Genomic DNA, 15854 nt, shown 5'->3' on the forward strand with positions numbered 1-15854 from the left:
CCAAACTTTGAAACCACGAGTTCAATCATAATTCATTAGTTAACCCTTAACTAGCCCGCTCATCTGATAATAATATTGATCAAATCGGTTGTGTAGTTTCTGAGATAATGAAGTTTCATGATTTTCACATTTTGGTACTTTACAGACGAAGTTACGGTCCGATTACAGTAAAATTCAATAGGGTGTTACGAGGCAGCTAGACTTATTACTTAACACTAATTTTGTGGAAATCGGGTCAGCCATCTCTGAGAAAAGTGAGTGAGTTTATGTAGTCTTCAAAACACGTTTCTTGTCATAACTTTTGAACCACAAGTTCAATCTTTATGAAATTCAAAAGTTAAGGGTATTTCAGGTAGCCCGTTCATTTGAAATCAATTTTGTTCGAACCGGTTGTGTAGTTTCTGAGATAATGATGTTTCATGAGTTTTACATTTTGATACATAACCTCTAAACTAAAAATCCGATTACAATGAAATTCAATAGGATCTTATGAGACAACAAGACCTTTCATTTGCAATTAATTTCATGAAAATCGGTCCAGCCATCTCTGAGAAAAGTGAGTGAGAATAAAAATCTGCACATACACACACACACATACATACAGAAAATGCTCAGCTCGTCGAGCTGAGTCGAGTGATATATGCCATTCGGCCCTTTGGAGCACTTTTATACTTTCGGTTTTGCAAGTGATTGCTATACCTTTCTAGGAGAAAGGCAAAAAAATTAGTGATAATAACGTAACGGCTCGATTTTTTTTTCTGGATGACATACGTTTTGGACACAAACTATCACACGCGGCTAAAGGTCTCCTAGAACGCCAAAAAAACTATGTGTTTCAAATTGTGCTTGAAACAAGTTGGTTCACACTTATAGTTGGATTTTATTTCCAAAATAAACTATACGTAGACAAATGACAACAAAATGAAGTATTTGAAGCCCTATTGTTGAAAATGTTTCATGATTCGTTATAAGGTACAATTCGATATAAAGTACAACTTGAAAATCGAAATGTACCTTATATCGAAGTTTGCCTGTATCATTGTTCCGATTCCTACTACGCATCTCTGTACATGTTAGGGTGGCTCAAAAAGTAATAATTATCCTAAGAGAAATTGATAACTCAACAACACTTTATTCATAATATTGGAACGCCTTGACAAAAGACGCTTGTAAATTCGGCATCGGCATCCATGTCTGTACACGAACTCTATTTTCTTTTTCTTCAGCGATATGCAACACCCAACAGCAGCGTAATAAAATGTTGCGTAACTGAGTACGGCACAATATGTTATCTGTTCCCATACGACACTAAAACGCATAATCAAGCCTCGAAAGTTGTCAAGCCATATTTTTGCAAACACTGTACTAGTGAAAATGGTCAAGCCTTGTTAAAACGCAGATTTCGATTATTCCGACTGGCCGTTTACTGCTCTTTTCCCCTAACACGGGCTACAAAATCATATGCCTAGTAAACCGGGAACGCGCTCTTTGTACTAAATAAGAGCCTACTTCTGTTCAACCCAATCGGTTTACTAGGGGTGGCCACTAGGACGGTCTCCACTGTGTTAGGGACTTTCCACATTCCACGTGGACAGATTTTCAACGGGGATCCGTGGACAACTGCCCATATAAATTCTAAAAATTTTGTATGGACCGTGGACATTACACAGACAGAGCCGTAGGTACTCCGTTTTGCGTGGGGGGCAGAGATTTTTTTTTAATTAAACGTTTTTTTGTAGGGAAAGCCGTTTAAAACCGTTATGTGCTCGACAAAAAAGTACCTCTATGCGTCCAACGGAGTACCCGGGTACTCACAAATTAAAATTCTTATAAGTTTTGCAGTTTTCCTCCTATGTCGATAGTTTTAGCAGCAAAAAATTCAGAAGGTCATCCATATATCTCGCGTAATTTTTCAAAAGGACCTATCTAACATTGAGAGACTCTCTTTATTTACTTTCTCTTTGATCAATAACTATGTTATATTTTCCATATTTCATAACGCTCAATGCATAGTAAGCAAGACAGTATTACAATCTCTCGATTAAGGGGACGAAAGCTTGGAAATTATTTATAATGACGACGTAATTAACGAAACAAAGAAAAAGAGGAGAGAATCTCTCGTTGTTACTTAGGTCCTTTTTAAAAATTACGCGAGATATTTTCAAACAAGTGTTAGTAGTGTCCCGTAAGAATTTTCTTATTTCCGAAAATCTGGTTTTCCGGGTATATATTCCGAAAAAAAAACCAAGCTGCGAATGTGCGTATCGTTGAAAAAAAAAGCAGGGATAAAAACTTTATAATTTCTGCCTTACAGTGACGAGCCCGCTATTCGACCAATTCATTATTCATTAAATAAATGATCAAATCAGCAAGAGAAGCAATGCAAGGACGGGTGATGGAAGACAAAGATTCTATGACACTTATTAGAGCCATTTACACAACGTTCGAGCAACTACAAACAGAAGAGAGTTCTAAGAAGTTATAATCTGAAACAATAAATGCATTGGAGGAATTACAGCGTCAAAAACCCATCTTCGAGGGTCGCCTAATTAAAAATCGACGATACTGAGAGATTCTATTCGCGAAGAAAGAATGGAGCGATTCAACCGTTAGCCCAAATTTTAAAAATGACGATTCGCATTGTTTGATCAATGTTTATGTCCGGATTTATTTTGGACCGAACTGTAACATAGTTGTCCGGGCTAGTTAACGGACTGGGTTATGCTTCCGAGGTGTGAAAAAGTCCGGCCAAAATAAATTGAACTGAACATGAACATGAATCACAAGAAGCACACTGCAGGAAGTTTAGATACTGTCTGAATATTGAATATTTGAAAAAACTAGTCTTGTGTGTCATTTTTTGCCTACGATTTGTTCAATCCAAGAAATCAAAAAGTGGACAGTAAAAACTTCTGAAAAAGCTGGTCAAATTTTGCAACAAAACTTGTTTTGCATTGTTCTTATATAATCAAACATATAAAACTGTGATTGGTTCTCTCATTAAAATGACACATTTAAAAAAACTGACATTTTCACTCCCAGACGCTGGTCCGGACATCCAAAACGGAAGTATGCGGATCGTCAGTTTCAACTTCGCCGCGAATCAAGCGGGCTCACCAAAAGATTAAGTAATTTAACCTTTTTGTCATATGAGTTCGACCGTTTTGATTGTTGGAATTTAAACATGGTTCTTTTGAGATTTAATGAACTACTACTGGAGACTATTCAATAATGCTTATTGGTCATATTTCAGATTTTTCATTTGGTTTTTTACCTAGTATCAATCAGATATATGAGAAAAGTGCGTGGTGGGGCAATGAAAACGCGTGGGGGGGACTAAGACCCCCCTAGCCCCCCCGGTAGCTACGGGCCTGTACACAGAAGAAAGCTGTCCAGCCCCTTAGCACTGTGTTATCAAAAAAGTGCCTCTGTCGAGGATCACAGAGATGCGATCAGCATCATACCCGATATTAAATTCAACAACAAATTGTTTTTTCGAGGCCAAATTAAATATTTCAAGGCTGACGTTGAACTACATTGAGCTGGGGTGACATTGTGCAGGAAAGAAACCGGCTCCGAAAAGTACGCTCTCGGATCAATTTTGTTGTTTCATTAATTAATGGTTGCTGTTTGATTTTAATTCCCGCTTTCATTTCATAATGGTTGCTGTTTGATTTTAATTCCCGCTTCAATAAAGGAACTGTGAAGATCATTTGATTGGATTTTCAGCAAATTTTTTGCGTAACCGTCAACGATGCGGGTGAATTATTTTATCAGAATACGACAGCTCGTTACAAGGAGAAGAATCCAAGGTAGTGTGAACGTCAAAACATTGCCAAGATTCCATTTGTAATGCTTACGCAAAACTTCTTATTTATTGAAAGTGCTCAATGTACTGCAAATAAAAAAAGTCTTGATTTTTATATCTATAAACTTATTTTTTCACAAATAAGTGCATTGGCAATTATAGAATGTTTACTCTATTTCAGTGAAGAATGAGGAATCAAAGACTGATAGATGAATAATGTAAGCCACAGGCAAAGCAATGTTTGACAGCCACACCAGTCCCCTGGAGGAATCTAATAAACGTTCCCATATTGTTCTCCGCGGAGCACTTGGTGCTACTAGAAGTTCTAGAATGACAAGTTACTATGAAGTGTACGAAAAGATAACACTGGTAAACACAGGTTTTACTCTAGATCTCAAACTGGAAACAAAAACAAGATTATAGCTTTTTGACCATTCATGTAAATTTTGGTGCCCCTTTATATACCTAGATAACTTTTCCACAAACTTAGATGAGTTTTCCCGTAAGTAAATAAAGACTAGACAAACCTGCCGAGTAATTACTCTGCGGCTTTTTGGCGCACTTCCACATTTACTAGGGGCATCAAAAATCACATGAATAGTTACAAAGCTTCAATCTTTTTGGGGCAACTTTTTTGAGTTTTAGGAAAACTTTTTTCTCATTGACTCAAAAAACGTAGGTGCTATAAGTACACAAAAACAAATAGAAACAGGATGGCGAAATCCTAGAAAATCTAAGAATGTCATGAAATACAATCTTCAATCTGGGAAATCAGGGAATGTCAGGGAATATCAGAAAAAGCAGAAAAACAGTTTGATCATTTTTTATCGTGATGCGATTCTTTTTCAAACGGCATTTTAGCGATAAAACGAATTTTTGATTTCGTATCCGAAAGAATACTTTTTTCATCGGGGTATCTGAGTTGCGTTTATCTACGTTACATTTTTTTGTTTTGAATGCTGAAAAATATCAGGTAAATTGAGAATATGTTTTAGGGAATATCAGGGAAAATCAGGGAATTTATTTTGAAAACATTTTCGTCATACTGAGAAAACTCATTTAAATGCACTGAAATCTTTTTACGCGGTTTTTCTACCCCCCAAGCATCAAAAGAATTATGGTATCTTTCTACAGGTCCTGTAGAACATATGCTGAATAAAAGTTATCAAAAAAAACATTTGTAAAGAAAAATTATTGAACAAAATAATTGCCACTGAAATAAAATATTATACCCCGTACCTCCGCCTGCTTAAGTGCTAATTATTCTTTTCAAAAAACGTTAATTCAAATGTAGTCGGCAAAACTGTATCATTGGTAGGGGCCTAGCGTAGTTTATCTCCGAGTTGGTTGACGCCGGTTGGCCGGATAGTTATGGGATGGCGTGGCCCAACAGGTCTATATATAATCCTATCCGACACCGGGAGGTTTTCTGAGGCGAAATCATTGGAATCACGCCTTCCAACGCATAAGAAAGTTAAGCCATTGGCGCCGGTCTGTTGATTAACGGGTCGTAAGTTAGGGTTAGGGGTTAGGGTTGAATTTTTTTTTATCAACTCTTAGTTGGAGCATACAACAACATGCACTGAAGCTGTTTCGAACAACCCAAAAGACCGCAATATATCGTGCAGTGTGACGGATTTTATTGAACGAATTTAAACCCACACTCTTCATCGATCATTTTATTGTTCTTTACCTGTGTTCACGAGTGAGCAACATTCATTATTGCATTTCTAGTTTGAGCCGCAACGACTTCATAGCTGGCTCCCCCCCTCCTGCAACCCAGAAAGCAGTTCCTTCAACGTGACATACTGAAATGACAATGCTAGAATTTCGAAATTGCTAATCTATCATACGTTCGCTTTCACCTTTTCAAAGCCCACTCACCTCACGTACTGTAGATAAATCGATTTTATTGAACAGAACGCAGTTCAGGAAATATACTTTCCTCGAACGAAACAAAAGCGACCTAACGTGGATACTTACTCGTTATGGGGGATATCCTCGTCCGGATCGCCAGCCGCCAGCTGAATCGCTACGAGAAAGACAAACGCCATTATCCCGGTCAATAAACGACGCCTTGTACGTCGTTTTCTTGGATGATCCATCATTCTGTTGTTTTCCCAAGATGGATATTCGATATGCTGTTTTTCGCCGCAGCTATGAAATTTTGTCTTCTTGGCTCGAGTTTTATGATTTATTTATCTTCTTGTTTTATGGGTGTATATTCCACGCTTTTTGCACTTGCTACACAGTTTGCTACACTCTCGGAACAAATGAAAATAGGTATCACTGGCCGCTGGATGTCACTGGTGGGTGGAATGGGCGAAAAAAAAATCACTGCCCGACTTGCTGGGTCAAAGCTTTCACTGCCTTTCGCGCTCTTTTAGGGTTGTATATCAATAAAATATTCGATTTAAATATAAATTACACCATCAAATACGGTGGAAACGGGTAGAGTAGTACTGACATTTTTGCACCTCCCTTGGTAGGCGCGTATGAGCACTGCTGCAACTGCCGCTTTTCCTACGGCAGCACTAGCAGCAAGGGTGGTATCCAACGGTGCGGTTTTGGGTGGTACACGAAGAGCTTTTTTGTGAACACCAACACTAGCGAGCAGGGGAGCGCAGCTGCACACACGAACACCAACACACTTGACCAGCGCGTGTCGTACCGAAAATTTCACACCAAAATTGCACACCAGCAGGGGGGTGAGACTTTAACTACCCTTTTCTTGTCAGAAAGAAAATTTAATTATTCTAGCATAATATCTTTTTTAAACATTACGAATGGTTTTAATTCGACTGCAATGTACACTTCAATTAATTATTCTAATTGTTCTGTTCAAGCACGTTACTCATGTTTGCCTTTTTCGTTTATTTTTCCCTTTATACATGTTTCGCTCTTGCTGATAATCCGCACGATATTCCTTTTAAACTTAATGCTTCACGCCTAAGAAAACCCGCTGCAGTCGGAAAAAGTCCTACATATAGCAAAGCAAATATTGTGGGTATTGTTTTAGTTTCCAAAAAAGGTGGACCACTTTGTGTAACTCCAAGGACGGACCAAAGAACCGTAAAGTCCTTTAGCAACTTTTCACTATTTCAAACGAAACTATATAAAAACATTCAATAGTAGCAGGCAAATAGTTGATTTTTTCTAACGAATCGCCACTGCTGTAGTATGTTGCTAAATTGCGAAAACATTAGTTGTATGTTGATAATTTTTTTTGCATAGCCATACGCTTTCATATATCCGAACTCTGGAACAGGTCACACTTCAAGGCCAAAACTGCATTTACTTGGGAACGGCTAAGATCTCTCACGCCATGATTTACCCAAAGCATATTATGCTAATTTTCTCCACTTCTCGGCGTTTTTGGTTTGATTCGATTTTTGGTTCACTCGCGCCCGAAAAATTTTTACTTTATACGAAAATTTTTTCACTCGTCTCCGCGTTCGGGTTCACTTTGCTACTTCTTATGCCTTTGGCGAACAGAGAACAAATCTGCCGAAATTACTGCGTAACACAATGATTGAACTATTTTACTACTTATCAGATAGGTTTTACTTCCGAAAAAAAAAAACAAATTTTAATAACGTTTTTTCTTCCTTCTCAAGCGCGAAGAAAATTTTTTCCTACAAAACTTGTGCACTACGAACGCAGAGCTCCATCCTATTACTCAACCTTCCCGTTTATCGCGCCTCGAAAAGTGTGTGGCAAATCCTGTGTCCTCTTTGCCCATTTCCCGACTCCGCTTCCTGGCGACGGCGACAACGACGGCGGCTCTCCGATATCGTATAGCATCGAGTAAGGAGTGTGACACCAGGATACGAGAAATTTGGAAATACTATGTTCACTATTATACCGTCTAGTAGTGTATACACACGAAGAGCATGAGAGAGTCGATGCTCCACTCAACCGCCTTACATGCTGTAGAGCCACAGAGGCTGGTAAACCCCCCTTCGAGGAGCACGCGAGAGAGTAATATGACCGCATAGCGCATGTCCTCCAGTAGCGGCCCTTCCCGAGTTTCGAAAGTATGCCCGTGTTCGACATCAGTGCAACTGACAGTTAGCTTCGAGGACGTTGATACCTCAATAGGACGAAGAAGTGATATCGAAGTACGAGGGGCTTTTAGAGATGCAAACTTTTCAGTCGTGATTTGATTTACTCCCAATTTATAGTTACTACGCTCCACAAACAAGATTACAGCAGTATGGATAAATTATTTTTTAATAGAGCTAAACTGAAGCGTAGGTTGATGTACACAGGGAAATTAGTTCCTTGTTGAGAGTATTGCAGAAGCTGATAAAGGGCTAAATTTGATGAAAAAAAAACTTTTCTACGTATATGCCCTAACGTTATTCTACCCTGAGTTATTTAACTTTTAAGTTTTTTGGATACTGTATGAATAAATTCCATAAAGTGACTCTAACTTTAAGTTAAGCGTATACCACTTAGAGTAATTTCATTATTTTAATTTTAAAGCTGAGAAAAATTTCTACTAGATACATTACCGTTTTAAACGTATATTGAGGTTATGCACTAAAGCACTTAGAAATTAGGTGTCAAAAAACGAACTGTAGAATAATTAAAAACATTCAATTTGAGTTTTAAAAACGATAATGTTAACCACGATTTTTTATGAGAAAACATCAGAATACCGTCTGCTGCGGTGAGATTGTGCCAAAAAATGTTCCTGTTTTGTTCCTAAGCTTGTGACGCATACACTTGAGCAATGAATTTGATCCAAAATACGTCAATGCATGCTTTAATGTTTTGTTAACAACTACCGCAAATATGGTTAAGTTACAATAAACAATAATTTTGCTAAAGATACATGAACTTTGACCTAATCTCACCCCTTCTATGGGGTGACATTGTGCCAAAAACAAAATGTTGAGTTTAACACCTGAAAAATGAACAGTAGTGTATCTACGAATAATTCACATGAATATCATTATAAAACAGTAAATACAGGGACGACCATAAATAACGTGGACTATTCAGGGGCTGTATGTATGGTAGGATCTAAAGCCTCAGAAGACTTTTCTTGTCAATTATTATTTGTCATTGACCACTGTATATTACATTGGGAAGCATCCGCTGGACACGTAACCACAACCCTCCTTCGTCGCTTTAAAAGTCATCAGTTTATGTAGAATAGGTGTACAAATTTTTGTTACATTCCATAAATAATATCAGTCATTGTAATTTTCCATGCTCAGTTGTTCGTTTACAGTTCTCAAGCTTTTAGTCATTATTTCAAATTAAGTGGGTTTTTTTACGCGGATTATTTTTATGCGTTTTTTATACGCGATTTTTCTACAATAACGCCGATTATTTTCACGAGATTCGGAAGATTATTTTTGAACGGGATTAAATAAATTCAATCCACCGCGTAAAAAAAGACCCCAGTGTGATACCATAGATAGAAAACATACCCTATGTAAACAATGCAAATGTTTTGGTGTATACTGATATAATTTTGTCGTGAATGTGAATTCTGCGGAATTGCACCGTTCATTATAGCTTGGCACAAAGTCAACCCAGAGTAGGTCGAAAAGTACAGGCAGGCGACATCCCAACGTACCATTTGAGTAGTGAGTTGATGTAATGTCTTGATCGGGTGGGTTTGCATGGGACATTTTTGGCAACGTTATTTGCGCATGTTTTTCAGCCTGTACTTTGAAACATTATTCAAGTAAAACAGCAAACCAATATTATCTATGTTCCATTTCAAGTTGTGAATAGATATGTCGTGTCTCATATAGTATTGAGTTTGAGGCATTAGGTACTAGAAATCTCAAATATTTTCACATACAAACATTTCCCGTTTCGGCTCAATCTTACCCTCGTGGCCTAGTCTCACCCCGGCAGACGGTACCTTTAACTTTGCAACATTTTTGCCTCCAAAATGTTATTTTTTACAACTATTCTGACATGTACAAACTACATCTAGTAGAAAAATTTATTTTTTCTATGAACACCAAAATTCACACCAATATGGTTAAAAAACTATAATCTTTTTTTCCAGTTTGAGCTCTATGGCAAAATCTGTGTTTACCAGTGTAATCAGTAATGTGTGTAATGTGCATGAATTGTCAAATACGGGCATAACACTTACGTGAATGTCTTGTCAAACGTGTCAAACCGATAACACGCACACAGACACAGTTCATGTTTCTTGGACGCGTTAAAAGCACTTCGACATTGTTAACAGTCCCTAGTCCCTTTCAGGAAGCTGTGTGTCTTGTTATTGCTCGTCTTTGGTAGTAGTTCGTCGCTATCTCGTTACTAACGTCGAGCCCTGCGGCAGCATAACTACAGGTGGTGAGCCAGGTGACAACCGTGTTGCCGATCCAGTTGCTCACAACATCTTGTTCTTCAGTGAAGCTGGTACGCATCACTCTGGGGTTATCTGAGATCTCACGAAGACAAAGGTATAGCAGGATCTGCCAAGAAGAAATCGGACGATGTTGAAAATGGTAACGGATAATATGGTGACGTGATCAATGTCGTTTTCGAGAGGACACGTTGTCACTGGTTTAAGACATTCCAAGGCAAGCGAAAACGCAGTGCAGGATCGTGATAGTAGTAACGGATCTCGTAGAACTGGTTCGAATAGGCGTCCATCACAAGCAGGAAACTATCCCTTTCTAGTGACCCCGAGTAGTCTACATGGACAAGCTGCCAAGGGCTCACAACAGTAGCTAAGGTGGACTTCTTGCCGCAGCCGCACATTGTGGCTCAAAAGTTTGCATTCCTAGAAGCCAACAGCGTTCAGTGTAGGCTGGCAGATTTGACGGGGTTGTGCTAAGGGAGGAATCTTAGAGCAATTCTAGTGAACCAGAAGCTTTGGAATAAATAACTCCAAGATCTTGAATTTGTGTCACTCTCGATAGAAACTGACCGGACATAGTATATTCGAACAAGATTGGCTTCGTTGTCCGATAGAAGGAGATGATATTACATTTCTGAATGCTTACAGAAGTTTTTGGGACGGCATTGACTGAAAATATCCACCTCTATCTTCACGATTTATCGATTTATCAAGCAGAATCCGAACCATCGCACAAGAGCAGCTTCGGAAGCGGGCTACACACTTTAATAATTTCGCAACGCAACGGAGCGCTGCATCTTGAGATAACGAAGGCGGATATTAGACCAATGGGGGTTTTTCTTAATTGAAAGTGCAGTTGAAGGACTCTATGGCATAATTTACAATTGGAGAGGATTCTAAGAATTACCAATCAATGTGAGGATAAGCAAGGCGTTCAGAAACAGCTATTAGGACACCATTTGTGAGATAATATTATCCCGCTTAGTCTACCAGGACACGTTGCCAAGGGCTTAAACCAGTAGCCTAGGTAGACTACGTGTCGCAGCTGCACAGTTCCGGCATGTACTAACCTGCGCAACAATATCATCATCGATAGTACACAAAACTTCGCACAGTTGCCTTTTTACGCTGGATTTAGGGATGACCACGATTCAGGTTGAGGTAACCCTTTGGGAGATCACGTGAGATTACCAGCCGCTTACCGAACATGATGCAGTTACACTGGGATGTCCTTTTTGGAACCGAATATGGGTAACAGAGGTGTATAATTGACTAAAAGTGTAATGATGGTGGCTTCTCATCCGACGGACAACGCATCCGCCGAAACGATTATTTCTAAAGGCCCAAGCACAGTATTATCCGATATTATCATCTTTCACACATATCGCATCACGAACATAGATTCGGACCACTATCTAGTTGCAGTATTTATTTATTCTCGCTTATTTTCCGTCGGTCTAGTTCCGCCACTTTTGTTGTGCCAATCACAGACGCCCAGGGAGGCGACTCCATCCAGGACCCTAACATGCGACCCGTTGATTAACGGACCAGCGCCAACGGCTTTACTTTCTCGTGCGATGGAAGGTGTCATCCCAGAGATTTTTCGCCTCAGAAAATCTTCCGGTGTCGGCTAGAATTGAATCTAGACCAGTTGGGTTGGTTGTGAGTGGATCACGCCACCCCACAACCATCGACACCTATGTCGGCGTTGGGATACGAACCCAGGCGTCGAGCGTGGTTAGCGGAGACGTTACCAACCACGCTAGGCCCTCGCCTCATTTAGTTGCAGTAAGCATGCGCTCAAAACTCTCAACGGTGCATAGCATAGTAGTAGCACGGCTATAGCGGCACTAGCTACAGCCGCCCGAATCGAAAAAACGACTGGTTTGACGGCGGATGCAAACGGTTGGTAGAGGAGAAGAATGCAGCACGGGCGAGAATGCTGCAGCACCGTACAAAAGCGGATGTGGAACGATATAAACGTATGCGGAACAGGCAGAAATCGGTGCTTCGAAGGAAAAAGTGCCAACAGGAGCAGCGAAGCGATGTAACACCTGTACTGCGTAACCCGTAAGGTTTACGAGAAACTGAACTGCTCGCGCAGAGGGTACGTACCACAAGCCGATATGTGTCGGGACCTAGGTGGAAATCTTCTGACGAGCGAGTGTGAGGTGATCGAAAAGTGACACGACAATTGATCTAGGAGTACGTTCAGCAGACGACAGGTTCACGGCCCCAAGCCTCCAGGAGATTGAAGAGGAAATCGGCAGGTTGACAAACAACATAGCCGCTGGTAGTCTAAAACATGGTGGTGAAACACCTACTAGAGCACTGCACTGGGAGATTGTCAGGATCTAGGAGGATGAGACATTACCGGAGGAATGGATGGAAGGAATCGTGTTTCCCATCTACAAAAAGGCGACAAGCTGGATTGTAGCAACTATCGTGCAATCACGCCGCTAAGCACTGCCTACAAGGTACTCTCCCAGCGTCTATGCCCCCATCTATCACCTATCACAAAGGAATTCATGTAGCAATACCAGGCGGGGTTCATTGGGGTTCGCGCAACCACGGATCAGATCTTTGCACTGCGGCAAGTACCCCAGAAATGCCGCGAGTACAACGAAACCACGCATCACCTATTCATCGATTTCAGAGCGGCATTTGACAAATTCGAACAAGATCAGCTATGGCAAAATATGCAGGAACACGGGTTTCCGGACAAAATTACACGATTGGTTAAAGGTATGATGGATAGAGTGATGTGTACAGTGCGAGTTTCGGGGACGATCTCGAGTACTTGGCTTCGCCGACGACCTTGACATTATAGCTCATAACTTTGAGGCGTTGACGGAAATGAACAGCAGTCTTAAGGCAGAGGCCAATCGGGTCGGACTTGTCATAAACACGTCGAAGACAAAATACATGAGAAGTAGAGGCTCGAGAGAAATGCCTCCCACCACGGATTCTAACAGACGTTGACGAAATCGAGGTAGTAGATGAGTTTGTGTATTTGGGCTCACTAGTAACCGTCGACAATGACACTGGTAGAGAAATAGAAAGGCGCATTACGACCAGAAATCGCGCTTGCTTTGGACTGCAGAAAACGCTTCGATCGAATAAAATTCGCCGCTCCACAAAGTCGTGGAGGACCAGCGTGCCCTTGGAGTTTTCAAACGGAAGGTGCTGTGTACGATCTACGGTGGAGTGCAGATGGAAGATTGGATATGGAGACGACGAAGTTGCTGGGGGAACCGACTAAAATCGGAAGGCTACGGTGGGCCATATTGTAAGGACGTTAGACAAAAGCCCAGTCATAATGATTCTGGATAGCCACACAATAAGAACGCGGCGTCGTGCGCGTAACATGCACGGTGGATTGACCAAATGAAAGGAGATCTCCGCAGTTTACGTAGCCTGCAAGGGTGGCGCGATCAGCCATTGATCAAGTACAATGGCGTCAGCTCTCAAATACAGCAAAGGCCACCAGGGTTGGGATTTGTTGACACTCTTGAGTGGAAGTCAAAAAAAGCATCCATAAACGTTATTTTTTTACAATCCTTTCAGAGTTCTCCCTTCCCGCTTTTTGCATGGAAGTGAACTGTCAAAACACCTCATCATATTTCATGTGACGAAAGCAAGACAACAAAATCAGTTTATCAGTTAACGAAGATTGTCAAGGCATCGGTCAGTGTCAGTGAAAAAGTGTTTCGGTGGGGTTCATTTTGGTTGAGTGGACTGTTTGTTTTTCTTTTTCGCTTTGAAGTGAAGATCATTTGGTTTGATTTGTCGTCAAATTTTATTCCGTAACCGTGAACGATGCGCGCGACCTATTTCATATGAGTATAACAGCACGTTACTAGGACGAAAATCTAGTGTATCTGAAAGAGTGCTGCGATCATTGGAAGTGAAAATTGAAAATGATTGGCTGTAATTTTCGAAGAATTTTGCGGGGGAAAATGACTTTTATCAGCACTGAAGGCCACACAGGCCTTCGTCTAATTGGTAAGGTAAGATAAGATATGTATAAGAAGACTCCCTCAGTTTATGTTCTTAGCCCTCTCTTTATCCATACAGGACTTGAACCCGCAATCTCCCTGTCTCCAGCAGGGTGTTTTGACCAATTAAACTACTGGGACGGTGGTACTGTTACAAAATCTATATTTTTTTGTGTTTACCTTTTATTGCATGTGCAAAATTCCGTCATAGGCCCCTATTACAGAAGACAAGGCGAGCGGTGAGTTACTCGTCTGACCAGTTTTGGTATTGTAGATCGGCTGGATTTGGGACGAGTACCTCGTCTGTCGCTCAGCTGTTACCAGCCAAGTTTCACTCGCATTCCCTAATACAACATTTTACTAACCTCGTCAGTGACTGGGGACGAGGCGAGTTGCTCGTCTCGTCTTCTAGCTTCCAAGAAAAAACTGCTTCGACAGAAATTTATGGACGTGCGAAATCCAGGTGGATTGTGAAACAGTTGAAAATCGAACATTCGACCGTGCCCCGTGTGATAAAATCGTTCAAGGTGACCTAGATAACCCAGTGGTGAGCTGATGATGGAAGAAAAGCGAAGATGATCGACCCCTTGAAGGTAAGAAAGGTGAGAGATTACTTCAAGCGCAATCCAAACCTTTGGTTTCGGAACGTGGCCAATAAGGTCAATTCTTCCGTCTGGTTCGACCTGCAGATTATGAAACGGCTCGAACTTCATGCCTTCAAGGTAAGGAAGGCTAACCGATACCGATAAAGAATACGGTGGCCAAATCCCGCACCAGGAAGCTGTAGAAAATATTGGAAAACGCGACGGATTGGGTTGTTAGACCAGAATTGTACCTAGAGAATAGCTAAGATCTAATTGACACAGTAGTGGTAATTTGTAGTTAAGATTAAGATGACTGCAGCTCGATAATTAAAACTGCTAAATGGTAATATTTTTGTATGAGCATAGGGATACCATCCGTCCTGATTTAGCAGGACATGTCCTGATTTTGAAGTTCTATTAGGGCGTCCTGATTTATTTTTTATATTTTAGCATCTGTCCTGACTTTCTTAAGATATTTAATTTTGTTGTGTGGTAATGAGCAGAATTTTTAAAAATTGCTCAATAAATGTTTTCGATTCTAGGTCGCAACGCACATTGCGATCGATTTTTTTCCATTTGTTGAATCTCAATAGAGTAATAATAAGAATCTTTCACGCGTTGACCGTTACCATTAAGCATCTGGCATTTGTTAAGTTTTAGTTGAAACAGTTTACGTGTGTTGAATTTTTAAAATATCTACTAATGCGTAACAATTTAAAGTGGTTTGATGAAAGTGTCTCGTCAGAGATACACTCAGTTTTTTTACTATGTGTTTTTCTACATGGATTTTCGAATTAACGGGTTTTTCACGCGTATTTTTAAATCGAAGGATTTTTTAATTACCGCGTCATTCCACGATGTACATATCAACGCGTAAAAAAAACTTAATAAAAAATTAATTTACTTTATGTACAGTAAATAAAAGAGTTTTATATTGTATTTTAATGGGTAAATCACATATTATGTGTTATATTTGCTCATACATCGAAGAATAGAATGGCTAAATTAAATTTGTGCCGAGAAAAGGTGTCCTGATTTCTAACTTCAACCAGATGGTATCCCTATATGAACAGCTAAACATTCGGATTGCTAGAGAGATGGTAATAATTGAAAGCCAAATC

At 40.2% G+C, this 15854-nt stretch overlaps 1 protein-coding gene across 4 annotated transcripts in view; it reads right to left on the reverse strand.

Annotated features, from left to right (window-relative positions):
- The window catches only part of LOC129726932 (voltage-dependent calcium channel subunit alpha-2/delta-4), a 132276-nt gene extending 124645 nt beyond the window's left edge, over positions 1-7631 (reverse strand). For 3 of the 4 annotated variants that reach the window (XM_055684209.1, XM_055684208.1, XM_055684207.1), the window contains exon 1: positions 5792-7630. In XM_055684209.1, coding sequence (XP_055540184.1) covers positions 5792-5916 — 125 coding nt within the window. In that variant the 5' untranslated portion in view covers positions 5917-7630. Of the gene's footprint in view, positions 1-5791 lie in introns of all 4 variants that reach the window. The other variant, XM_055684206.1, reaches the window with a different exon arrangement.
- Positions 7632-15854: the final 8223 nt, after the last annotated feature.

Source organism: Wyeomyia smithii, chromosome 3, assembly GCF_029784165.1.
Source record: "Wyeomyia smithii strain HCP4-BCI-WySm-NY-G18 chromosome 3, ASM2978416v1, whole genome shotgun sequence".
Taxonomy (NCBI): domain Eukaryota; kingdom Metazoa; phylum Arthropoda; class Insecta; order Diptera; family Culicidae; genus Wyeomyia; species Wyeomyia smithii.